Source organism: Uranotaenia lowii, chromosome 3 (genome assembly GCF_029784155.1).
Source record: "Uranotaenia lowii strain MFRU-FL chromosome 3, ASM2978415v1, whole genome shotgun sequence".
NCBI classification, from domain to species: Eukaryota; Metazoa; Arthropoda; class Insecta; order Diptera; family Culicidae; genus Uranotaenia; species Uranotaenia lowii.
In genome coordinates, this window is record NC_073693.1 from 172,920,924 (window position 1) to 172,948,889 (window position 27,966).

The window sequence follows — 27,966 nt, forward strand, 5'->3', positions numbered from 1 at the left end:
TGCAGAATTTTTAAGTAACGTTTACATGAGTAAATTTAAACTTTTAGGTTTGTACTGAAAAATCAACATCATTTTTGTTTTTTTTTTCAGTTGAACCGAGCCTGCTAATGGTTTGGGTCAATTTATAAATTCTCTAAAGGAGATTGTTTAGCCAAACAACTTTGTCGAAGATCGTAACTAGTTGAGTATATTGACAAAAACTGAGTTATTATGAAGCAGGAACTACGGAGGCATGCCAAGGAAGCCATATATGAGAAAGACATGACGAAAAGGAAGCTTCATTCATTTGTTGTGCAGGGCCTGATTAGTCAAGTTAAATTTCAGATTTAAAACAAAAAATCAAGTTAATGCCTATTGCAAGAATATATCAAACGGTATCCTCGTTGGATTAAAGGGACATATGTTCTTGGACGCAAAAGAGATTGTCGATGAGCGTCTGGGGAAGGAATGCGTCTTCAAGCCGTAGGAAACAACCTTCACAGAAGTCTAGTTACCATTACATCAGTTCCAACATGTTGAGGGGTTCGACGAAAAAGGGAAAAAATGGCAAAGAATCGAAATAAAACAATAACGGAAACATTCCAACAAATAAAGAATATATTGTAAGATTGTAATAGTTATAATAATAATCATAATAATAATAATAATTAATAATGATAATAATGACAGCGCAGCACGAATAAGATAAAACAAAAATATTTTGATATAATCCTACTGTTGTTTTTTCCTCGTTTTCGGGTCTAGTTATAGCCCTACCGCGATGCGAATCCCATTCGTTGATAGTAATTCCATCTCAAAATTTCAGTAAATTAAAAGCTTTTTTTTTGTTGTTTTTTTAGTAATATGAAAATATAGCTTCACAATCTCATCAACTCAATTAGTAGCAATCACTATTTAGGTAGGTAGGTAGACTGAAGAAAAGACAACAAAGTCGCATTTCGGTTACCGATTAGCTGGCACTATGCTTGACTCATTGTGTCCATGTATAAAGTCAAGAGACTTTGATAAAAAAAAATCAATTCAATGGTTCAGCGTTCATACGAATGAGTTGTACATATATTCAAAGGAATTTGATTAAAAAGCAAACGAACTATGAAAACTGCTTAGTACTTTTTCTTTAATAAAAAAAACTGAACTTAAGGAATTTGATGTCATTTGAAAAGTGTTCTATTTCTTTTAACAGAACACTCGGTGTTTTACTGCTTGGAAAGATGTAATAACGTTTGTTTCACTTTTGTTTTGTATATGTCTGTGCTGAGTTTTCTTGCTTACTCAATAGATGTTTGACATATCTACGATTTAGTATGATTCTTGTTTTTTTTCATCGTCACAATAATATATATCAAATGTTAACTGTTTCCTTTCTTCTTTCCTTAGATGCTCCTAATATATTCAAATGTATATAGTTTCTAATATTTTTCATCGTTCAATTTGTGAGTCTAAATAATACAAAATACTTACACACAGGCATTTTATGTATATTATTTTTCCAGCTCCTTTCAGGATGCCGTTTTTCTGCGTGATCTCAACACTTCACGATATACTATTGAATTTAGTGGCGTTTACTATTTAGTAAAACTGTAGCTAAACGATTTGAGAATCTAAATCGATTTAGATATATTACACACATCGCTCAATATAATCATTTATTCTTTTAAAGATATCTTTATATCGCGTTTTCTATAATTTGTAGTAGTATGTAAGAATTTTCTCTCGAGAAATGTGTTTACTTCATGTTCCATTTTGGAATTCATGTTATTCGTTTGGGTATAATTTCAATGTTGTAAAGTTTGTGTTTTTAGTCCATTGTGATCGTGATAAAAACATTTACGTACAGTAGCACGGGTCTTTCTAAGTTTTCCTACATTTTCACTATTCTCCTGTTAGAGAACTTTAAGGGCGTTTGATTCGATCTTCAATTGAGCTGATTTTCGCTCGTAGTTTTCTTTAATTACTTTTCAGTTTTGCTTTATAATAAACATAAATAATATATAGTCGAATGTTAAATCCCATTCTCGATGAACCCATTGGGTTTAAGAAACAAACTGTACCACGTCGATGTTTCCCAGCGCGTTTGTTTGTGCAGGCACGAAGTTTATGTGGATCGTCATTGGAGGGTTGACTTTCAATAGATGGATTCGTAAATTACTTTGTAAGTTGAATTTTCGTTTGTAAAGATAGTCGGAGCTGAATCCATTAATATAATGGTTACTCTCAATAAAATGATCATTTTTAACTGATTTAAAAAGTCTATTTAATGAAATGGAAATCTTTGAACAAAGTCATAACATTAATAAATGTTACAATGTCGGAATATTTGACAAGAAAATTTGGAACATAAAAATGTGTGATCTTACCAACTTTTGATGGTTTTTGTCAATATTAATGAAAACAAAATCTAATCGAAAAGTTCTACAAAAGCTTCCTCCCTTTGTTTGGCAGTCCACAAAGTTGAGCAAACTCCGAAGGGAAATCACCGAGTGATTCAACAGCCCAAATGTTATGTCATTTTGCGATATTTACGGTGTACGGTCGTCTAATTCTTGTATTATACTGGCGATGTTCCAATCTCGTTTAGACTTTGTAGCAGTTTCTTTTTTTCCTTTGTATACGTAGTCCAGTCATTAACTGTTGTTAAACTTTTTCCAAATTATGCTGCAAGAAGTTAAATATTGATGCAACAAAGCTTCATGAACAAAATTTGTATGCAGTTGGTTATGGGTTATCTTCAATAGTTTATTTTATGATGTTTTTCGACTATAACTTCAGCTTTTCTTGCCAACGATAAACAATAGATCAATTCTACAGTAATCTTTCTTGCGAACATTTCATTTGGCGAGACTTGTCCATTTTGTCGTACAACAACTGCTTTCTACGAGAATTTTCAATGTTTAGTTTTTTCAATAACCGGTTTGTCATTCTGCTGAGGAATCTACCGAGTATGATTTTAAATCGAAAATTATTGAAGGTATACTGGCTAAATGATTCTTAAAAACTCTTTAACTTCAATATACCTTTTCCGGTGAAAAACTACTATCGGTTTGTTGGAATTCGTTTACCTACAAATGGATTGGAGTTTTATGATTTAAGCGACTACCAAGCGATTGTAAGTTTTGTCGTTTGTTTATTTGTTGTTTCTATTTAATCATTTGATACCTCTATTCACTACTTTACTCTGATCTGGACGTTTATCATTTCCCTCCGGCACTTCTCACTGTGTGTATGTTATTAGCCCGACAAAAAGCAACCTAACATTTGTGTGTGCAATTTTTTGTTCTATACTCTTATCCCGCGTAAAGCCAAATAACGAAACAAGCGCTATTGTTTGATTTAATAAAAATCAACTAGTTTTAACGTTTATAAAAGCATTGCAATTCGTTTTTTAATAGACATATGTATCACCGCTAGTTGTTCTGTAGTAATGTTGGTTCTAAAATTTCAACTGCATGATGTAAAAGTTTCGATGAGCATTTGAGAAACCTGAGATAAAACTTTTGAATTATTCTGCTTGATTGCGTTTTTTGCCTGCTAGCACGTGTTGGCATTTGCAAGATGGGTATAAGAAAAAAATATATAGACAAACGATTTGAACTTCGATATTCATAGAAGGTCGAATGATGCAAACCACAGTCATGTTGAGTCGTATTGAAGTGCTAAATATCAGAACTGTTGTATGAAGAACACGTATCCTACGTTACAGAAAATTGTCAAGTTCTTTTATGATAGACATTTTGAAAATGAAAATTCTAAAATCTCATGAAACATCTCATGAGAAATGTCAAAAAGTTATAATTAATCTTATAACGGGTCGCAATAAAGTCTACCCCTGTTCTGACACAACAACCTTGAACCAACAATACTTCAAAACAAAGTTTAATCCCAACGGCGATTTTTGAACTAACTAAAAACATATTGTTTTTTTTTTCATTGATTTGATGTTAAGTAAATGTAGTTAGATATTTCACTTAGTGTTGATTTTTTTTTACTAAATTAATCTTTACATTTGATTACAATAAAAACATAGTTTTACTCTTGCTTTCACGCACCTCAGGTTGCTGATGGTGCTGTAAAATAGTATTGTTTTTTTTAATATAAAAGCCTATGCATAAAATGTCGGTATAAAAGATTGAATCATATCCATAAACGCATAATAAAAGAATTAATAATTTGCTACTATGTAAACATTTGATTTTTTGTTGATAAAATATAATTCATAATTATATTTTTCCATTTTAAAAACGAGAAATGAGATAAGATGAAAATGTATTTTGAAACACGTTCTCAACCATTCCTCAATTGATTCTAACTGAACCGCCTAGCGCTACTATTAGATAAAGAACATCTCGTGATTAAGAATAATAGAGTTACCAATAACGAATAGCGAGTAAGTAATAATAATATTAGCAATATGAACGTTTAATAAATATAATAATTATAATTTTTTTTATAATTTACAATATAACCATCAATAATAATATAATCTTAATCAATAATAATGAATCACCTTTTTCTGGTCTATCACTCTATCGGTTGCTTGGCTCCATTCTGTTCCCGCTTATGAATTTCGCATATTCTTTATTCGTCTGTACAATTTTCGGCCTACCGTACTGCACAATCTATGAGAAATAAGTTTGCAATCTTCAATCTATAATATATTAGCTAATAATCATCTTGGACTGATTTGGATAAAGATAGCTCATGCTAGCGTTTGAAGCCTTTTCGATTCTGAAAAAGCATACCTTATAGTTTCGATCCCAAAAAAGATATTCCTAAAAACACACACATTTTCTGCAAAACAGAAAAGAAAAGTTTCTAAAATAAACATTCATATTTGTTTGTTTTCCCTCACACAGGTCGATTTGTCATTGCGTCCAACCCTCTGCTTTCTTTTTGTCTAAACTATAACGGTCCTCTACCTATCGTAGGGCGAGGGTGGGGCGCAAAATCATGCATGGTTGTTGGTTGGCTGGCTTTGCAAAACAAATTTATAATGTTTTCAACAAACGATAAGCGCCTGTAAAAATGGCGCTCCGTTCCACGATGTTAGCGATCCGGATCGCTTTTGTTAAACGTTAATAATTTTTAAAATTGGTATTTGTTCTATTCCATCTCATTGAATGAAATGTGTTACTTCTGCCTTTTCTCAATCCGGCTAACTTTCCAGCTGAGTAAGCTTTCATCAAAAGCTTACACTCTAACTACGCCTACAATTTGTATAGGAGATATTGATCACAATCAGTCAGTGTATGTGTGTGTATAATATGTGTTACGTAATGAGTGTGGTTGTTTTTTTTCTATTCTCCTTAGAGAGTTGATGAAGTGGTTTAAACTCCATTTTCATCCAACTCTAGCTCAGACTCCAGACGAAGTGCTAGTTCCCGCATGTCATCGGCTATTCCAGCTTCGTAGGAATCTTCCTGATTATTGATGTTACTAATACTACTATTGCTAGCAGTGCTGCTGCTCAGGATGGTATTGTTGGCAGCACTGAGGCCAATGCTATTGTTGCTATTGGAATGGCCGCTCATGGACATTGCCAGGTCGCTACAGTCGCTGGAAGATGGTTTCAAACTCGACAGATCTAGGAAGTTGTTCCATAGCGGTGCAGCGGCGATCGATGAAGAAGGTGTCGATGTCATCAAGACTCCACCGGACGAAGGCGACATGCTGGCCATAACTTGGTGTGCCTACAAGTGGGAAATGCAGAAGGATTAAAAACAGATAATAAGACCAAACGAAAACTATTAAAAGCTCCAAGCAGTAAATTACTGCTCTAAACTTATTAGTTAAGTAATGATTCAGGAGGCCATCATCGAATACACTTGGCACATTTGATCTTTGTAGAAAAAAAAAGTTTAGTAAAGAACAACCATTTACCTTTAACTCTTTCAAAGCATGCGGATTGAATTCTCCCATTGCAGCAGCTTTACTCATCAGCTCACTAAATCGCAATGGATCAGACAAATGATTCGGCCCGACAGCGGAGGATCCTTGCATTGAGTGCGACTGCGGCACTGAATTGGGATGCTGAAGCTGCACGTACGAGTGGTTGTTGCTGTTGTTCGGATTTTGTGAATGATGAGACTGTTGGTTGTGTTGCTGTTGTTGTTGTTGTTGTTGATGGTGGTGATGATGATGATGTTGCGGTTGTGGGGACGTATGATGTGAGTGCTGCTGTGTCCCTTGAATATGTTGGTGATGTGAAGACATCAGGGCTGCTGCGACAGCGGCCGATGTTCCTGAATGATGATTGGACGTTAGCTGACCTCCTCCCATCCCTGAATTAGCGGATCCTGCTGTGCCTCCACTGGTCAAATGTTGCATCGGTATTCCGTGGATATTCGAATAGTGATGGTGTTGCAAAAGCTGGGCTTCTGCCTGCTGTTGTTGATGATGTAAGAGCTGTGATGCATTGGTATTCGTCTGGTTTGCGCCACTGTTCAAAACGTGATTATTGTAATCTGTTTGCTTTCGATCGACCTGAAGAAAATCTAGATCAAGTGTATTGTTGTTGGGTTCACTCTTGTTGAGGACAACTTGTGAAGCTACAGGATGAGACGGTTGCTGTTGCTGCTGTTGATAGAACGATGATGAAGTAGACGAGCAGTTCGATGAAGACTGATCGCCAAGCGCTACCTGTTGCATAGCGGAGATCAAGTCGATTTTTTCAAAGAAACTACTGACAAATGCAAAATCACGTTGCTTCGAGGACAGGGCATTCCTAGAGATAGGTCCATACTTTGCACTGCTCCCTCCGGGATATTCATTCTCCAGAGCTATGTTGTCATCATCGGCCAGTAAAGAATCTGAACGAACAAATGTGTTATCTCCTCGTGAGCCAATAAGATGAGCCAACTCGTTGTTAGTACTGTTGTTGAGCATTTTCAATAATTCCATGGATTCTGTTCGATTAAACGATATATTATTTCCACCCGGATAGCCATTCAGGGAACCATTGCTAGAGTTCATGCTGCCGTTGCTAGTCAAATTAGACATTGCCTGTGATAGGGTTGCCGCTGAATGTAGATTGTTTCTACCGTACGGAGAATTCGGCATTTGTTGATGCATCGTCGAACCAAGAGACGAATGTTGTTGCGAGTTAGGTAAATTCATCCGACCGGCTCCGCCGTTGTTACTACTGTGATGTTTATTCTCCCGGAAATCGCGGGCCTTAGCATGCAAGGCACCGCCGCTAGGATAGTACTTATTGTTGTTATTTGGTACGGGATAATGTTGGTTTTGTTGGGATTGCTGCTGATGCTGTGGCAGTGCCTGCATGGTGGGTTGTGTATGCGGTGTTTGTGGAATATGTGTCTTTCCACTCAGTACCGCCGATTGGTACGGGACGTTAGGGACAGGCTTGTGCTGCGACTGTTGCCCCATAAGGTTCAGTTGAGGAACTAGAGACTGCTGTGATACCGAGCCGCCAGAGGCTATGCTGTTTACATTCGGAAGCGGAGGTGGCGGAGGTTGGGGTGGTTGATTTTCCCAAGAACTAAACTGTCTTCGTTGGTCTATCTTATCAGGATAATCGGAGAAACTCTGATTGTTTCCGGAGAAAGGAGGCGGAGCATTCATCATGTGAGGATGCGGAACTTGATCTATCGGTGATGGTTGGCCTGCAGGATATGTGGGATGTGTGCCGCCGCCATGAAGAACGTTTATCGGTGGACCATTACCAGGATTAGGTTGCATGTGGGAATGGGGTGGAGGATGACCAATGAATGTTCCATTGGGAGGGCGCATAACGCCGAAATTACCTCTTAGCGAACCAGATGAATGTACTGAAGGTGGAATTGGCGGCGGCGGAGGACGAGTGCCGTATTGCAAATTATTTCCACCGCTAGGAAAATTTTGATTGAAGCTATAATTACGTCCGTTGGCACCTTGTTGAAGCGATGTTGGTGGGGGTGGTAAATTAGGAAACGAGGGGTGTTGATTCTGTGGGATGGGAGGTAAATGGCTATTATGACTACTGTTACTATTGCTACTTCCACTTGCATGACTATGACTGCTCATTGGTGATTTATCCAAGTATCGGAACGAGTTAGAAGGTTTCGGATACCGCATAGGAGACGAATCATCTCCAGGAGAATGATACCCATGTGAGCCAGATGGCATAGTAAGGTCTCCCACAAACTCAGAATGTTCCTTTCCGTTAGGAGTACGTATGTTGTTTTTACGCAATTTTGTGCGGTACTTTTCAAGCTCATCCTCAGAATGCGCGAATGTACAATTTGAACCACGTGGACATGTTCCATGGAGATTCAGATCTCGACACAAACTGATTTTATATTTACTATTGTGTGCCAGATGACCCGGTTCTTGTAACTTCCGATTGCCATGGTGTTGGACAAATTCTACCAAACCTATAACGACACGCTTGACTGCCTCCAGGGCCATTGAACATTCTCGCCATGACGGTACGTGATTTTCAGCATTGGAATCAATGGCAGCCAAATGTTTCAAATGTACCCTAAGACCGGACAAATTGGCAGGATCTCCGGTTCGCTGCAGTGCTATTATCAGTTCTTGTACTGATTGTACAAACGACTGTGGAGTTTGAAGCTTATCTATGATGCTTTGCATGTGAGATTTATGAGCAGTATCGCCGTACAACAGTGAAGACCACTGATCTGGAGCTATCCGTAAGCCGGCTTCGGTTGCTATTTGTACTATCTGTGCATCATGCTCTCGCCTAAGCGCCTCATAAGTACGGAATTCTTCCTTCAGCTGCATCAGAGAGGAATCTCCTTCTCGCTTCGACACTTTGAAACAGCTAGCTCGGTACAGCAATTGAACAACGTGGCCTATACTTGTTTTAGAAGCTTGAGGAAAATGAGGCTCAAGTCGTTGAACGACAAACATGACTAGCACCTTTCTCGAAAGTGCTGAACCGTCTTCAAGAGCTAACAAGACTAATTTCAACACTTCCTCTTGCATGGCCGGACCCAGGAATTGACAACCACGGGCCCGAACTGCCGCCCATAAGTTGGTGCTCAGTTGCTGTGGATTTTGATGTTGCAGGATCAGCTCAGTGACCGTTCGTTCGCCTAGTGATCGTGCGGCACGCAATGATCGCGCACGCCCTTCATCCTCAATCAACTGACAATTGACTAGGGTGACCAATTTGCGCTGCATCGGACGCGACAGGAGTCCACCTGCGTTCCCATTGGGGTACGGTTTCAAATAGAGGGCCAGCTCTTCTATGCATCCTTTGGCAACTTTGTAGCATTGCAAATCGTCCGGATTCAAGTTTTGGACGCTCGGCGAACTAAGATCGGAATCGATTGCATTGGCGCCAGGATTGCCTAGGGTGGAAGTCCCAGGCATGGTACTGTTTGTTCCGCTTCCATTCCCTGGACTGTTGATGACGGTGTTGCTCGTGCTGACCAGCTGAAGCAATGCATTGTTTACCGGCAGATTATCGAGATCTGTCGATATGATCGTCTGTAAGTAAAAAAAAAACAATTAAAAATACTAAGTTAAATAAAAAAATAATTTCCTCTAAACTTTATTTGAACTACGTTCAATTGCAGCAAAAAATGTAGTAAAACTTTAATGTAGCTGGTATTTTTTCAGGTTGTATACAACCAATTTTTTATAAGATGATCTATGAAACATTAAGTTCACTGAGCGCATCATTTTGACGTAACTTTTTTCCCTTTTCGTCTATCAAGCTCATCTCTCCAGCATTTGTAAACAACATGTTCTGCATCATATTGAATACGATTTTATCAAAATTGATCCCTTGCTGATTTTTGAATGATTTTTTTAAGTTGAACTATACGAAAAACCGTCCCCACTTACTCCGGTGTACCTTATGGATTTTTTTTCCATCAATCAAAACCAATTTTGATGATTTTCAAATATGTATCTAACTTTGTCGCAAAACCTAAAAACAGATTTGTAAAAACAACAGAGATGCACTTTTTTTAACGCTCCACATTTTACTTTAATATTCAATTCGACATTCGAATTACCTTAATCAGGCATGTCAAAATTATGAAAGTGTTAAACTCTTGTTAGAAATGATATGTTTCACCTTTTTACACATTACCTACTTCAAATTTGTTACTTTATTGGAACTACAGGTTAAGGACCATAGACAATGATCAGTTAGAAGATATACCCAAAAAGATTGCATTATTTTTTCACTCGGTTTCATAATTCTCTGAATTACTGGAGAAATGTTTTTTTTCTGAGATACATTAAGTTATCCATCCGAACTTCGTTACACTCCTTTGATCCTAAATTAAGCAAGTTTAGAAAGACAAATCATCTGTATGTCGTGACGCAGCTGACATAAACTGCCATATGCTTTCATGTTTGAATTATTTTTTCAATTTTGACTCTCTACTAGAGAGATACGTTTAGCTAAAATGCCTGTAAAACACATTATTTTATTTGATAACCAAGTTTTAATATCAAATCATAATATTTATAGAAACTAAAAATGATTTGATATCCAAAAAGTATCTTTACAATAAGTACAAAATAGGATTTTGTTTTAACAATAAAACACACGGTTCCTTATTAAACCGGAATCCGAAATGTCTTCGGTGGTCGTAAAAAGAGTCCACTGCGAGAAGGTATCACGGAGCACTGAAATCCCTTCTAACCATACACATATGAATATATGACCGGTAGATACATATATAATTGATGAGGGAACGCAATTCCCTAATCCTGGTGGTCCCTTTTCTATTTCCGAGGCCCGATAAATACTAACCAATCCTAACGTCATTTTATATTCAATCTTTATTACTGATCCCCAAAATACATCAACAGACGTAGGCATCTACCAGCATATTTTACTACAGATTTCCTTTTCTCCTAACCGAATGAGACGATGACATCCTGTTAGGTAGGTACATAGTATGGAAACTGCCATACAAGCACAACTGTTATTATTTGATGACCATTTTGCCTTTTTGTGTTTGAAACGTTCGATTTTCAATCGTTTACCTTTGGGTTTTCACGATTTGAAATATTTATTGAAACCAGTGCGTGTAGATGGAAGTCCGACAAAATTAAGTTTCATATTTAAAGGATTTCAAAATGAAAATATTCCGAATATGATGCAATAATACACAGCTCAATAGAATATTGGAGAATATTCGTTACGTTCTAGCTAAGCCTTGAGCGTTTTCATTTTTTCCTTTCTTGCTTAGAAAAATAGGTTTCTAAGACGCACTATCACGGATTGAAAAAGGCTTCCAAACTCTCAACTGCGGGAGCTTCAGCAGCACCATTTGGCATTTATTTGTCCATCTAGATGGCCTTTTCATACACCGGAAAAGCGCAGTGATGATGCACAGACATCACATAATAATGATGACGTCAACCTGCACAGGATGACGTGCAGCATCGCTCGAAGTTGATACATGCTATGATTTAATTTATTTTTCTCTCCATTCGCAACTAACAGCTATGCTGCCCATCTTCAACATCGGCGAATCACCACGGAAATGCATTCCTCAATTAGATTAGGCCTTTAATATTTATTAAGGATTTTAAATATTTCTAGAAATAATTATTTCAAAGACTTGATGTCTTCAAAAAAGTTGTAGATTTGATTATTTTAGGAAATTTTGTAACAGACGTCAACAAGATATAGTGATTATTGATTCAGTGAAACAGTAATATTTTAATTCGAATAACTTTTTGTCAAAAACGTGAATTTGATTTTTGCAATTTTTCCGCATACTTTGTTCAATATCTCACATACCTATACATTAAAATATCGTAAGTTCAGTCGTGTTGGGAAAAGTGGTAGAAATTTTGACACTTGTAGCACATTTTGAAAATTTTACCATGTAAAAATGTTTTCAACCTCTCTGGGCGTTGTCTTCTTGTACAGTACTGTTTCTATTTCAGCCGTATGTAATAGAAATCGAGCTATTTTTGCATCACAGCATGCGAAAATAGAACACGTGTCGTAAAAAAAAAACTGAAGCCTGAACTAAATTGAAGATCTTGAAAATGCTTTTGCCTGGTAAAGTTTTCAAAATGTGCCACAAGTGTCAAAATGTCTGCCACTTTTTCCCAACACCAGTGAACTTGCTGTAATAAAAATACCATGGGCCAATTTTTTTAATGTCTTAAATATTTTTTGTGAATACATCACTCAAAAATATGCACGCGTTTTCGAGATATATGGATTTTGATTAGTGTTATTTTAAAACAATACTATGCATTAAAGCGGACTTGTGATATAGCTCAGTTGGCAAGTCTGTTGTCTCCTGAGCAGATGTTCGCGAGTTCGAGCCCAAGAGTAAACATCGAACACAGTTGTACCGGATAAGTTTTTCAATAACGATCCGCCAACTGCAACGTTGATAAAGTCGCGAATGCCATAAAGATGGTAAAACGACTATAATCGAAACAAAAAAAAACTATGCATTAAAGGATTAAACCTCTGGTTGTAATTTACGAAGTCTCTATTGATGTAATTTTTTCTCTAATTTGATTTTAAAGTAACTATTTACCCACACTTTTTTGCCTCATGGTCGCTTCTAGCCCTGAACTGGTCAAGCTGTAGCTCTATAATTCAGTTAACTTCACCAAGTTGAATTCGCTACTAGATTCTTAGGGAGCAAACGCTCATCGTGTCCTAATTAATTATGCTTATACTGCCCCAGTGTTAGGGTGGGTTCTCATTGTGCCCCTACACCGACTGATTTTCAGCTTTCGGATAAAAAATTTAAAACGTGTAAATTTATTTTTCGGCATATTGGTGAAATGTAGTTCTGAAATTGATAAAGATGGATAGAGAAGTGAGGAGAAAATTTACAGATGTTGAAAAGAGCGAAAGAGCATTTTTGCGAGGAAACTTATTAACGTACACCACACCATACTTTACCCCGCAACATTTCATTATTTAGGAGAAGTAGTACCGGGATAGAGAGGTGGCACTACCTTAACCTATACAATGAAATCTGGTTGGTCCGAAGTCTACATGTGGTGAACACGTATACTCCGGACGGGCCGGGAAAGGTACCTGAGGACCTGAGAAATTAGCTTAGCTTAGCTTAGCTTGATTGACTACTCACATCCACCTGAATCAGTGCACCCGAAATGCTCTGTTAAATTAAAAAAAAGATCTTCATAGAAATGGTTTTTCTTCATTAAATTGTTAATTAGTGATATGGTTGTTCGTCTTTTATTGTTTTAAAATAAATGCATTTCGAGAACCATGATCGCAGGCGTGGCTCAGTAGAACGAATTCCACATCGCCAATGGTTGCTACTCCGTGATTGACCGAGGCCACCAATTTTGTTCAAAGGTCAAATGAATGATGTCTGGGACTGACAGCACATTCACAATGCCCAAAACTGATGCTCTCTCTTTAATCATCAATAACGGCGCCGGCCACGTCCTAGTAGTCAAAAGATAGTTTGGAAAAGAGAGAAAGGGATAAAAGAAATAATTCGTGCTTTAGGACCGAGGTCACCTCTGCATCCTAGCAAATAATTTTTTGGGAGTGTGGGTTAAAGGATATGATCAGGAAACACTTTTGACCAGTGCGATCTAGTAAACCAAGTAAATCTGCTAAAACTGAAACCCCAATTTATTGCCTAATTGTATTTACACTGTTTTACATAGGTGTTTTGTTAATCAAAATATTCAAAACAAATATTTATTTTTTAAGGTTTTCTTAAAAATATCTCGCATTTCTCATCCATTTAAAAAGCCATTATAAAAATAATGTCTTATCGTTAAAATTCTTTAAAAGCCTTAATTTTTTGATTACTGTTCAACACATTGACATATTGGTACCTGAGGACCTGAGAAATTCAAGTAAAACTTTTAAAGGAATAGGAAAACTCAAATAAATATTCGGAACATTTAAAATTTGAGTTGATTTTTTTTTAAATTAAATTTAGAAAAATAAACTCCAAACCTGTATTTAAACGCTCCAAGCTAAAAATACTCTAAATTTTGTATCATAAAAAAATCATGTACCAATTCATACTCTTGAACTGAATTCCACATATTAATGTGGCTCCTAATCTTTCATAAACTGTCATAGAGCTTGATTGAATAAGTCGAAAAATTAACGTTGAGATTAACACGTTTTTATGAATGGAATAGAGTTCTAAAAATGCGAATTATCGAGTCCGAAAGGCAGAATAAAAATCATAAAAAATAAGATAGTTTAAATAACTAATTTATATTTTTTTAAATAGTGACTTAGTGATCAAATTTAAAAAAAAAACGTAACTGATGACAGGTGGATGACCAGCTTGAAAAAAGTGACAAAATTATTAAAAAGTGACCAACTTCTAGCCCTGTCAGTTGCATCTGGCGATTCGGCCTATTGGTAAGGCATCGGAGAGATAATCAGAGGACTCGAGTTCGATTTCCATTTGCCATTCACGATCGGTGCATTTTGCACTAAACGGTGAGTCGTAAATCCACCAAACAAATCAATAAAAAAAATGTATGTCTGTTTGTAGAATACAAACAATTCACACACACTCATACATTATGTGTCTGGTGTTTTGTTTTGCGGATGATGCTACTAACCGTATAAAAATCACCTCGAATAGGAATCGAACTCGAGTCTTCTAATTACCTCTCCGATATCTCACCAATAGGCTAAATCGTCAGATGTAAACTAGTCAAGCTGTAGCTCTATAATTCAGTTGACTTCATCGAGATGAATTTGCAGGTATATTCTAAGGCAGAAAATGCTCATCGTACCCGATCAATGATGCTCTGTTCACCCCGAGTCAACAAGTTAAAGTAAAAACGCGTTTTAAAATTAATTATAATTAAAAATCAAAAATGGCAATGAGATTTCTTTTTTGCTCAAAAATTTAATACTATAGAAACTACAACATTGTTCGCCGTGAAAATTTATTTGAGAAAATACGTATTTCCTCAGAAAAGAAGGGTGCCCAATTCGTCCCGGGTGCTTGTTATGCCCTCATCTCCCCTATTTGGTTTTCCGTCTCACGACATAACCTGGAGAACAATATTCCTCCAATTCACTCGGTCCATGGCAACCGTTCTCCGACTTTTCGCGCATCACACAACTAACATGTGTTTAGTTTTTGGAAAGTTCTATCGGTTGAATCTAAAGTTACGCGAAGTACAACATTTCAGGCTTGAACTGAACAATGCTATTTCTAGAGAATTTCGGACGGTTTATGTGAACAATATGTTTTCATCCACTTATTAGTCTGGCAGAGTGTATAATAAAAAGGAAAAATGGGACTAATGATTCATTCGAGAGAATCTTATGATTTATTTTTTAAATGTTGATTAAAATTGACTTGCAGGATGTTGAATAGAAGATATGGTTTTCATAAGCAAACATTCGTCCGGAATTCTATAAATAGAAATCGATTTTTTTTCCGGGAGACTGAAACCTTGCGTACCATTTGATCCAACCGATTGAACTTAGCTTAGCTTAGCTTGATTGACTACTCACATCCACCTGAATCATTGAAGCCGAAATGCTTTATTACAAAATTATTTTCACTAAACAAATTTATGTTTCTTTTAATATTCTATTAATGATATTATTGTCTGTCACTCATTTTTTTAAGAAATGCATTTCGAAAACCATGATCGCAGGCGTGGCTTAGTAGAACGAATCCTACATCGCCAATGGTTGCTATTCCGTGATTGACCGAGGCCATCAATTTTGTTCAGGGGTCAAATGAATGGTGCTTGGGACTAGAAACTTATTCACACTGCACAAAACTGATGCTCTCTCTTTGAACGTCAATAACGGCGCCGGCCACGTCCTAGTAGTCAATGGATAGATTGGAAAAAAGAGAAGGGGATGAAAGAAAGAAATTTGTGCTTTAGGATCGAGGTCACCTCTGCATCCTAGCAAACAATTTTGGTTTGGAGAGTGGGTGAGAGGATAAGATCAGGAAACACTTTTGACCAGTGTGATCTAGTTTTTTCAATCCTGTTATTGACATTATTACTCGATAAACAATTTTTATCTGCAAAATCCTAAATTGGACATGCTGAACACTGTCATACTACCAAAAATTCAACTTCTTGATAAGCTTTTTCAAATATTAATTCAAGAAAACCTCTTCATGTGTTATACTAGTGCAATCAATTCTCCGATCGTTACCCTGTCAATTAGTTATTTTAATTTGTATTCCTAGATTTTGAATTTGAAGGCGTAGTTCTAAGGGCAGTGTGTTTATCGTGATACCTAAAAACTAATTGAATTTAACCAAAAACAAGTGTTTGCGATTGCCATTTTTTTACGAAATCAGTAGTTTAACGTTGGCATAGTCTCGAATCAAATTGTATTTTTTGTTAAAAAAAAATGAAAGTTCATGAGGTTAACTAATCTGACTATTAACTATTTATTCTTTTATCAAGCTAGCTTTTTTAACTATTAAAATAATTTGAATGAAGCTTTAATGCCTTCTATTTGGTATTGATTTGCTTTTCGCTTTCCTGACTGAAAATTACCTAATTTTCATAGAACGATAACGAAATTAGTTTTAAAAAAGTAGCTCAAAAGTTAACTAAAATATTCATATACAATTGGAAGATGCAATCCAAAATCTAGTTCAAATGTTCTTTGAGTTTTTTTTTTAGAAAAAGACAAAGAGTTATGTGACATAAGAGTTCCTTGTTCTAGTTAAAATGCCCATCAAATGGGAATAATGTTGTCTAAACTGATTACAGGATTATCAGAATATTATGAGTTTATATGTATATTTCTTTGATCCGTTAAATACTTTTGATATAATAGAGAACAAATTATTTTATAGAAATAAAACAACCCTCGTAAATTAAAGAAAATAGAACGGGCTCACCAAAGCATTGTTAAACGTCGGTTTCCGATGTCAAAGGGATCTGGAACTGCTTAGCTGTGGTAGGACACCAATATGTTGGTCTAATCCAGACAATAAATAACTGTATCGCTCCTTATAAAACAATCTTCAGCATTTCTTGAAATTTGAAGAACAAATTAAATTATTGAAAAATTGAAAACTGAAATTTTTACGGCAGAAGAAAAACGCGTCAGTGTTGATCGATCACAGCCTACCGAGTCCCATTTGATCCAACCGATTGAACTTTAAAAACTGAACACATGTTAGTTTTACATTTCATAATCCACCCTGCAAAGTTAGGATAATACGCGTTGCGTAATTACTTAGTTTCTGAAGTATTGACTTCAGTTTGAATAGGACAAAATTTGCTCCTCCAAAAACTGTTGAAGTTTTCAAACAAATTGATTTTTTTTTAAGTTTCTTTTAAATTGGTTTAGTGCAACGGGGAATGAAGCCAGATTTGCTGTGATTTGGCAGATGGATTTGTGCTGCTCAGGTTCCCGGTTCCTTGATCTATTGCCAAGCTTCAAATCAGGCGCCCTGGACCTCCGGACTAAAGACTGTACTAAAGATGAAGGTAGTATAGATGCAGGGATTTAAAAGTTCTTGGACCGGGACTCAAAGCTAATTACCAGTTTTTATCGTAACATTGTCATCACATTTATTGCATTCTAACGGAACGCCCGTAAATAGGTTTTTGTATCAAAGCTTTCATAAATCGTTTATTTTTAGGGGATGTTTAATCATTTTCAAAAACTTTTACATGAAAATCTGCTGTGAAACTGTTCGTTTATGATTTACGATCAAAAGCTTAATCACTTTCATGTTGTTTCGATAAAAAAAACAAAACGTGGTTTACAAATTTCAAATAAAACCGAAACGAATTTCAATTTCTTCTTTTGTCACCCTCCCTCCCTTCGATTTTTCCGAAAATCCAGAAGGAGGAAAGAAATTTCAAGGTATTTTATTGTAAAATTTGACAAGTTTTTCTAATATTTAAACGATTGGAAGCGAAAGTTTTTTGTTTTCTTCTCCTGCCAAAATTCCTGAAATTTTTTTCATGATTTGTGATAAAATATGAAAAATTGAATGATCCTGTAAATTTCAGTGCGCATTTGAAGTAACCTGCCATCCATCAGTTATAAAAACGATCCAGATATGTGAAAATCTTAGGAGGAAGCCGAATAGGATGTTTTCGTACTACCGATGGATACAGCTACATCTTCTGGCATATAGATAATCTATCAAAAGGTAAAAAGCTAAATGCTGCGAAAAAATCATCAGGAGCTAAGTATCTTTCAATGTTTTTAAACTTCGATATTTATCGGTTGTTGCGGGGCGGATGAAAAGAAAACACGCTGAATCTTGGCAGCGGTAGTAAACAGCTTCAAGAAATTCAGTATTCGATCCCTAAATTCTGCGCCCGAACAATATCTTTATTAGATGACGCGGTTGGCGAATCTTCAATTTCCGTACTAACGGCTATCGCACTTTCGCCTAGCGTACTTTAAGCTAGTGTAGTTTTATTGGTACAAGATATTTGTACTATACTAGATAGCGATATAATTTCCCTAGTTCTGGTGTAATTCGCTATTGCTGGAAGCATGAATCTAGGTTAGAGTATGTAGGATCGGAAGTGTGTTAAGTTCTAAATTAAATACCTTTCGCGTTTCTTTCACCTGGCTTCTACACGCGGAACAGGACTATATATCAAATTTATACACGCAGAACTATGGGCACTTTAAATATAAACTTCAACTAACTGGCTATTAATTATAATTCGCAGAAAAATCACGGACTCTCGTACCAACGCTCGTTGTCGAAGAAAGAAGAATGACGCGATGAAAACGTTGACCAGCAGCCACTGAACTGAAGTTGTCAGTGCCTGTCGGAAAGCGATTAGGCAGGGATGCCAGTTTCCAACATCCCCCCTCCCGTAACACTGGTATCTGGAGTGTTAGACCCAGGGTTTCCTCTTTGTGTGACCTCTAAGACCGCCAGCTTTGACACAGATTGACGAGTGAGTCCTTTATTTGTCTGCACGACTGCCCGTCTGATACGCCCATCTGACCCCGGAACCAGTTCCAACACCCGCCCTCGAGCCCAGCCATTTCTCCTTGCTTCATTCACCACAACAACCAAGTCTCCCAAACGAACCGGCTTCGCCTCACCGAACCATTTGGACCGTTGCGTCAAGGTCGGGAGGTATTCGCGCACCCAGCGACACCAAAAACGATCTAGCTGTAGATTTATCTGACTCCACGCGTTTCTCAACCCAGTGGCCTCGCTGATCGGTCCCGACTCCGGTTGTTTGACACCATTGCTGCTTCCCAACAAAAAATGGTTGGGTGTTAGTGCTTCTGCTTCTTCTGACTCGATAGGTAAGTAGGTCAACGGTCGACTGTTGACGATTCCTTCAGCGTCTACCAGCAGTGTGTAGAAGGCCTCGTCGTCCAACTTTCTTCCCGGAATCATGCTCCCCTCTAGCGCTGTTTTCACAGAGCGTACCAGGCGCTCCCACGAACCGCCCATGTGAGGAGTGCCTGGTGGAATGAATACCCATTTTGTATCCACGTTGGTGAACGTTACTGCCATGTTCTCGTGGAACTGCCGGACTTGTTGTTGCAGGATATTATCAGCGCCACGGAAATTCGTCCCGTTGTCTGAATGGATCTCGATTGGAGCTCCTCGCCTTCCGATGAAACGACGTATGCTCATAATGCACGACTCGGTGCTCAAACTGTAAACGACCTCTACGTGCACAGCTCTGATGGTCAAGCACGTGAAGAGGGCGACCCATCTTTTCAGCGCTTGTCTCCCAGACTTCACTAGTATTGGTCCAAATAAGTCCAGCCCGGTGTAACTGAAGGGACGAGTATATGCGGCAAGTCTTGCTTCCGGTAAAGGTGCCATCCGAGGAACCTGGGGTTTGGATTTATAGATTTTGCACCACTGGCATTGTCGAAGGACACGCTTCACTGTTTGGCGAATACGGGGAATGTAGAATCGCTGGCGCAACTCATTGACGACGGTTTCGAAGTTGCAGTGGATGTATTTTCGATGGTAGAAATCTATGATCAGGTCGGTTAGTCGATGGTATTGAGGAAGAATCACTGGATACTTGGTGCACGTTGACACACGTTTTGCAGCACCGATACGGCTGTCGACGCGAAGAACGCCGTTTTCATCCAAGTACGGTGACATTTGACGAAGAATGCTTTGTTTCGGTAGATCATTTCGTTGTTCTGTCGATTTCCCTCGATTGTGAACCGCAACGCTCATTTCGGCAGGATATGAACACCATTGGGCATTCCCAAACAGTGAATTTTCGGCATCACGGAGTTCCTGTTGACCAAGATGTTCTGGAAAACTTTTCACTCGGTTTGTCTTGAGGGCAATGTACCGGTTCACATAGGCAGTGGTTCTTAAGACTCTTTCCCATTTAGAAAATCTGGTGAAATCGACAGTTGTTTGAGTTTCAAAAGGTTGATGGACGAGACAGGGTACCTTGAGTTCTTCAGTAGTAGTCGTAGACGATCTAGGTTGAGGCCAGTTTCCTTCGGACTCTTTCAGGAATTCGGGTCCGCTAAACCATGCCGAATCTTGTTCGATCTCAATCTCGTGGAACCACTTTGTAGCATGATCTGCAATGTTGAGTTTCGAAGGGACCCAACGCCATTCGGAGATTTCACTGTTCGAGAGTATTTCGCCTACACGACACGCAACAAATTGGGTGTAACGCCGGTGGTCCGAACGAATCCATGCGAGGACAGTGCTTGAGTCAGACCAGAAAACGGTGCGTCGAATGTTCAGTGAATGTCCGTCTACGATAAACTTCCGCAATCTAACTCCTATCACGGCTGCCTGTAGCTCCAGACGAGGTATGGACCAGTGTTTTAAAGGGGCTACCTTGGTTTTAGCGGATACTAGAGAGCAGATAAATCCTTCAGGAGTGGAGACGCGAAAATACGCTACAGCGGCGTAAGCTTCTTCGCTTGCGTCAACGAAAATATGGAGTTCAAGATCTTGATAAAGTTCCCGGGATGCTTCTTGGAAGTAACAGCGAGGAATGGAAATTTCGGCAATCTTCGGGAAACATTTCGTCCACCGTAACCATTTTTCGAAGGCATTGTTGTCTATTGGCTCATCCCATTGCGTTCCTGCTCTCCAGACATCTTGGAGGAGAATCTTCCCATGGAGAATGATAGCTGCGAGGAGCCCGAGAGGATCAAAGAAGCTCATAAGGCATCGTAGCAGTTGTCGTTTTGTCGGACGGTTACCGGTGGCTAGCAGTTCGTTGATATCTGGAGGTAGAATGCTCGAGAACCCCAGGCTATCTTCTTTCGACGTCCAGTGCATACCTAAGATGCGTTCATAACCCCTTGGGTTCTCCAAGTTTAGCGATTTCGGCTGTGAGGTTTCGGCTTCTCCGAGGCTTTCGAGGACCTTAGAACTGTTAGACATCCAGCCTCTTATGTTGAATCCACCCTTGGCATGAATCAATTTGACTTCACCCGCTATTCGTGACGCTTGTTCCTCATCCTCAAAACTATCTGCGTAATCATCAACGTAGGTTCTTTTAACTATTCCTTCTACTGCCCTGGGATATTGTTTTTCGTTTTGCTTAGCGTTCAGAGTCATAACGTAATGCGCAGATGCGGGAGAACAGGTGGAACCGAAGGTAGCTACGTTCATGGTATAAACTTCTGGTTGACCTTGTGGATCAGGGTTCCAGAGGAAGCGCTGAGCTTGCCTGTCTTTTTCGATGATTCTAATCTGGTGGAACATTTCCGCAATATCCGCTGAAATGGCCACGGGAAATTGCCGGAAACGAAACAGGACCCAAGGTAGAGGATTGAGTTCGTCAGGGCCTTTCAATAGCATTGTGTTCAGGGAAATTCCGTCTACGGTGGCGGAAGCGTCCCATATCATGCGCACCTTCTCTGGCTTTTTAGGATTGATGACCGCTCCAAGCGGAAGAAACCAAGTGCGTCTCGGGTCGGAATCAATTAGCTCCTCTTCAGTTGCACGGTGGGCATAGCCCTTTTCGATGTAGCTCTTTATTTGCAGTTCAAGATTGAGTCGCAACTGAGGCTGACGGTTCATTCTACGTTGCAAGCATTCCCAGCGTTTGTATGCCATCGGGCGACTGTCCGGAAGTTCAAATTCGTCGAATCGCCAGAGTAGACCCGTTTGAAATCGATCACCACATCGTGACGTAGTTGTCTGCAGAATACGCCGTGCTCTTGTGTCAGCATCTGACTCTATCTGTATCGCAGGTGATACACCTACGTCCTCTCTTCTGAAATAATCCCGAACTAGATCGTGCAAAGAATTGTCGGCCGTACATGAACAGGTGTGGTAGTTGACCATGGATAATGAGCTATTCTCCGCTACTCCGCCATACAAGCACCAACCAAGCCTTGTTTTTGCTGCTGTAGGCGCTCCTGGCTGGCCTTCTTTAATGCGCAATGGGACAGTTAAGTTGAGATTGTTCAAACCAATGAGCAAACGAGGAGTTATATTGGTATACGAAGCGACAGGAAGCCCTTTCAGGTGCGGAAATTGTTCGGAAAGATGCGAAAAATCGAGAGATTGCTTGCTCAGGGATAAGTTCTTGACAGTACGTGAATCTTTCAAACAAACTTTCATGTTGTTCTGGCCGGAGATAGTCAAGTCTAAAACTTCCGATTCTCTATCAGTTCGAGATATTTTGCCTGTCCATGTCAAACATAAAACTCGTGGAGTTCCCTTCGCACCTAATTCTTTAACAAGAGATTGCTCAACAAGTGTGAGAGAGGATCCTTCATCAACAAAGGCATGTGTATCAATTGACTTTCCTGCACCATGAACTGTTATCGGAAGTATACGGAAGAGGAACTTGTGTTCTGGGCTACGATGTGTTAGACATTCACCGGATACTGGTGCTTTCTGCACCGGAGCTGATGGAGTAGGATTTGATCGATTATTGGATGTTGATGCGGATGACTTGTTTTGGAAGGAGCGGTTTGAATGGAGCAGAGGATGATGACGAGTTGTGCAGCCTTCGATTCCACACCGACTGTTGCTGCGACACGACCTTCGACCATGGTAGTTTAAACAATTGCGACAAATACCTTCCCTTTGTACCGTATGCCAACGACCATCGACATCCAATGACTTAAATTTCGGACAATCTTTGAGAGGATGATTTTGAGTACAAAGCGAACACTTTTTCGGAACAGCGACCTCCTTCGATGTAGTTGGTGTTTCTGAATGTGTGTGTCTGTGTGTGCTTGTCTTCCTTCACTAACGCCCCACGATACTTTGTCACCTTACCGACATGCTTGACCAAATCCGACATGAAATCACCAAATTCTCGTAGACTGACACTCGCCAAACCACTGCTGTAGACTGCCCACTGATATGCAGCAAACGCCGGTAATTTTTCAACAAGTTCCGATAAGAGAGAGGGATTGTTCATATGTGCTTGTTGATTCGCTGCTTCAATGTGGTCACAAAGATTCTGCACCTCCATTCCAAAGTCGGCCAGTGACCCCAGGTTCTCGGGCTTTGGAGGTGGTAAGACGCGGATCTTTTCCAAGAGGGAATTGATAAGCGATTCGGGACGACCGTAGAAGGCGCGAAGAGTCTTCATGATGAGCGGAACAGCATCAGGGAGCATGAGCTTGCTGCGAACGGCTGCTAAGGCAGCACCTTTCAAGGAGCGTTGTAGACGGTTTAGATTTTCCACGGGAGAGTAACCGCAGGCGAGGGTGGTGTTGGTGAAAGTACTCACAAATATTGGCCAATCAGAGGGATTGCCATCGAAGATGGGGAGATCGCGGGCCATTAATTGTCGTGCCGCAAGTTGTGATTGAGATGGTTGGTAGGTATTTATAAATGGGGTGTATTGTGGGCGTTCATTTGGCTCAAGGCCTAATTGGTTCATTAAAGGCTCGAGGGGGTCATATTCAGGGGCAGGCATTTCATTTTCATTTGGGGCATACATTGGAGCAGTCTTACCTTGTTCGTTGATGTGGTTCCTGGAGGGTGGAAGTGGTACCGTACTTGTTGCTGGCTGTTGTCTGTTGTTGATCGGCTGCCACGGTTGCTGGGCGAAACGTTGTTGATGGCTGGACTGATTTGGCACACGATGCCCGAAGTCGGTCGGTGCCCCTGGATTCGTCGACGGATGCGACGGGTTTCTTCTCGGCGTTTCCGGCTCGAATTGATCCGAGGGATTAGCTGCTGGTGTGATCCGAGGGGCTGAATGACAATCGGATCTCGTAAAAGTTGGAATTTGTCCTGAGGTACCAGTGGTAATCCCCGCATCGACCTGGGAGGCAAGCTGAATTGGTGCGGCAAGAGGTGGGGCCAACGGAACTAGTGATGGGAAAGTAGGTCTGGATTTTGCTGCCCGGCTGACCGGATTTGGCTGGTTCGACGGCTGATATTCAAGACCAAGGTGCTCCTGACTCGACCTAGCACCTACGTTGGCACTTCCTGTTGAATGTTGTTGAATACCAAACGATTTGGTTTTGGGACCCTCCATTTGTAAACGGCCTTTTTGTAGCAGGACGGATTCCCACTGATGAACACCCATGACGGACCAGGAATTCCATTCCTGGTTATCTGGCCAAGGTTTGACATTTTGGTTGAGAAATGCGGATGGATTTCTTCCTGCGCTGTTTTTCGGATACGCGCCAGTGCTTCGACCTTGCTGCTGGATCCTCGTGAGGACTTCCCTCGGTTGTTGCTCGGTGATCGCGCTGCTCATCGGCGGCTGCGGCTGACCACTTGGAGTTTGCGTTTTGTTGAGCCAGTTTTCCACTCGCAGGCGGTTGCCCCTGCGACTGCCTTGGCTCCTAATGCTTTCTTGTTCTTCTTCTTGACCGTTGTCTTCCTGGAGCAGATTGAATCGGTCTTGAACATATTGCTGTTCCGCAGCAATATCGTCCAGTTCCGCCTGAAGCTTCGCTTTACTAGCCTGGCGTTCCAGTGCGCGCTGTGCATCGAGCTGCTGCAACTGGAGAGCGGTCTGGCGCGCGCGAGATGTTACAGAATGCACGCTACCATCCGGAATGCAGTTCCGACAGCTCCAGGGGACCTTCTCAATAGAACTCGTCACGCCGGCACAGAGTTGGTGCCACCACTGATCGCAGGTGTCGCACTGCACCATGTCACACATGGAATCCGGTTTATTGCAAGCGACGCAATTGTACTGCTCCACTGTTGGCACTGGAGTGCTGGTCCGGACGGTGTCGGTGAATTCGGCCATTGAATTTCTTGAAGAAATTGTTGCGGGGCGGATGAAAAGAAAACACGCTGAATCTTGGCAGCGGTAGTAAACAGCTTCAAGAAATTCAGTATTCGATCCCTAAATTCTGCGCCCGAACAATATCTTTATTAGATGACGCGGTTGGCGAATCTTCAATTTCCGTACTAACGGCTATCGCACTTTCGCCTAGCGTACTTTAAGCTAGTGTAGTTTTATTGGTACAAGATATTTGTACTATACTAGATAGCGATATAATTTCCCTAGTTCTGGTGTAATTCGCTATTGCTGGAAGCATGAATCTAGGTTAGAGTATGTAGGATCGGAAGTGTGTTAAGTTCTAAATTAAATACCTTTCGCGTTTCTTTCACCTGGCTTCTACACGCGGAACAGGACTATATATCAAATTTATACACGCAGAACTATGGGCACTTTAAATATAAACTTCAACTAACTGGTTATTAATTATAATTCGCAGAAAAATCACGGACTCTCGTACCAACGCTCGTTGTCGAAGAAAGAAGAATGACGCGATGAAAACGTTGACCAGCAGCCACTGAACTGAAGTTGTCAGTGCCTGTCGGAAAGCGATTAGGCAGGGATGCCAGTTTCCAACATCGGTTGATGGACAGTTCATTTCTTCTCGCGTTACGTTTCGGGCACCTGACTTTCTTTCTAAAATGCTGCTCTTAAATGTTAGCTTATAATATTTACTTCTGACGATTAGTGAAAAGAGGTATTGAATGATATTTGAGAATAGACTAGCTGTTTCACTAGGTGGTGGTAGGAAAATATGAAAAGTTTTTTTAATTTTCCACCTTTTTATTGCGGTTACTGGATTTTTATTTTTTTTTTTTAAGAACTCGTTTAAATATTTGAAACGATTTGGCCAGTTTTATTTAAGAATCAAACTTGTTTAGTTGAAAAAAAGATTATCCGGAAAACATTAAAAATTCTGCGTTATGAGTTAAGTTTCATTTTCAATTTCAGTAATTTTTTTTAACACTAATCAAAAGTATTTCCCGATCATATCCTTTTACCTAATCCACACAAAAATTTGTTTTGCTAGGATGCAGAGGTGACCTCGGTCCTCAAGCGTGAATTATTAGTCTTTCAATCCCTTTTCTCTATTTTCCTTCTATCCATTGACTACTAGGACGTGGCCGGCGCCGTTATTGATGTGTAAAGAGAGAGCATCAGTTTTGTTCATTGTGAATGTGCTGTCAATCCCAGATACCATTAATTTGACCTCTGGTTAAAATTCTTGGCCTCGGTCAATCACGGAGTAGCAACCATTGGCGATGTGTAATCCGTTCTACTGAGCCACGCTTGCGATTATGGAATTTGAAATGCTTTTATTTTAATATCGGTAAAAAAATTTAAAGGTGGACGAAGCTTATAAGGAACTATTGTTTTAGAATATTTTTCATGTTGTGTTTAAAGTTCAACGATTTAAGGTGGATGTGAGTAGTCAATCAAGCTAAGCTAAGCTAAGCTATTGCCTTCAGTTTGAATAGTAAAAATCGAAAAAAATCTGATTTCCGTAGAATTGCTTTATGTCAGGTCATACATATTTTAGGAACTCCAAGTTTATTGATATAGCAGAGTGATAGTTGATGTACCGTTAGTGCAAAATTTGATTAAAAAATATCATCAGAGTACAAAGTTATGGAAGTTCAAAGTTGAAGCGACAGTGCTTACGAAAAATGCACAGACAAATTGTTGGACTAAAATTTGGGAATGAAACATTGTCCGTAAAAATTCTAATTATGTCTAGTGTAATAAGATTATATCACTTTGTACTTTAGTGACTCGCCTAGATGAGGGAAACTTCATGATTCATTTTCCATAAAATGTAAATTTATTGTGATCAAAAGATAAAATTCTTGGTTTCGTGAATGAGAACTGAAAGTTTTAAAAGTTTGGTTCGCTAGCCACACTTAATTGCAGTGTTGAAGCATTTTAGAAGTGAAAGTCTTTGATTCTTTATTTAACTATATACAAACGGACAATTTTACAAAATTTCAAAAATTTGGTTTGGGAACAAATGTTTTAAAAGAATGATACAATACTAACCTGATCAAAGGGGCACTGCTTCCGGTGCAGCGTAGCCAGGCAAGTACGGCAGATGGTGTGGCCACATCCTAGACTGATCGGCGGGCGCAGATTCGCTGCAAATTCGTTGCAGCAAACCGGACAGCTGAGGAATTCTGTCCATTGGGGCGCCTGAATCGGCATTCTGTAATGAAAGAGCAGGATTTGAAAATTGCGCCATCGATCGTTGCAGGTTATAGGGGTTAGTAAATTTTCGGTAGAAAAAAAAAGTGAACGTAAAATATTGTTGGCTACAGTTTCTAATAAACAACGATGGTTCAATGGTTTCTGAAATATGTATCAGTATTTTTTGTTGTTGTTTCGATGGAGTTGGTTTGGTTTGGTTTGGTTGCTAATCTGTAAGTGAAACGTTCATATTCCGATTTATAGAGCGCGGCTTAACGAAACGGCACGAGGCCGTTCAAGGCCGTAGGTGTTTCACGGCAGCGGCTGGCGCTTCTTCGAGACGAAATATTTTGCTGAGTTGATGGCTGAAAATACACCACAAATCGGACTGAAGGCATGAAGCAACAATTCCAACGGTTGAATGCGGGCTGACTGGCTGGTGTGAATCAACTTTGCTGTTTTGAGTTGAGCATCGGTTTTGCGTGTGCATTTGCCACGTTGACAGTCATCCGGAATGGTATCGCAAATTGCTCCGAAGCAAAGCGAAGAGTTGTGTGGCGAACATGGGAATTCCCTTCAGTGTTGTTGCGGAGTTGCGATTATCGGCGGACTGAGACAGATGCGGCGAAATAAAGCAACGGTTGATGACTTCAATCATGCTGAGGT

General features: G+C 39.5%; 1 protein-coding gene across 4 annotated transcripts in view; it reads right to left on the minus strand.

Moving 5' to 3' along the window:
- Nucleotides 1–1,100: 1,100 nt before the first annotated feature.
- LOC129751189 (roquin-1) overlaps nt 1,101–27,966 on the minus strand; it is a 54,229-nt gene continuing 27,363 nt past the window's right edge. For all 4 annotated transcript variants that reach the window (XM_055746553.1, XM_055746552.1, XM_055746551.1 and 1 more), the window contains 3 exons: nt 27,157–27,319; nt 5,878–9,450; nt 1,101–5,687 (listed from right to left, as the gene is read on the minus strand). In XM_055746553.1, the coding sequence (XP_055602528.1) occupies nt 5,325–5,687; nt 5,878–9,450; nt 27,157–27,318 (4,098 nt within the window). In that variant the 5' untranslated portion in view covers nt 27,319 and the 3' untranslated portion in view covers nt 1,101–5,324. The remainder of the gene's footprint in view (nt 5,688–5,877; nt 9,451–27,156; nt 27,320–27,966) is intronic.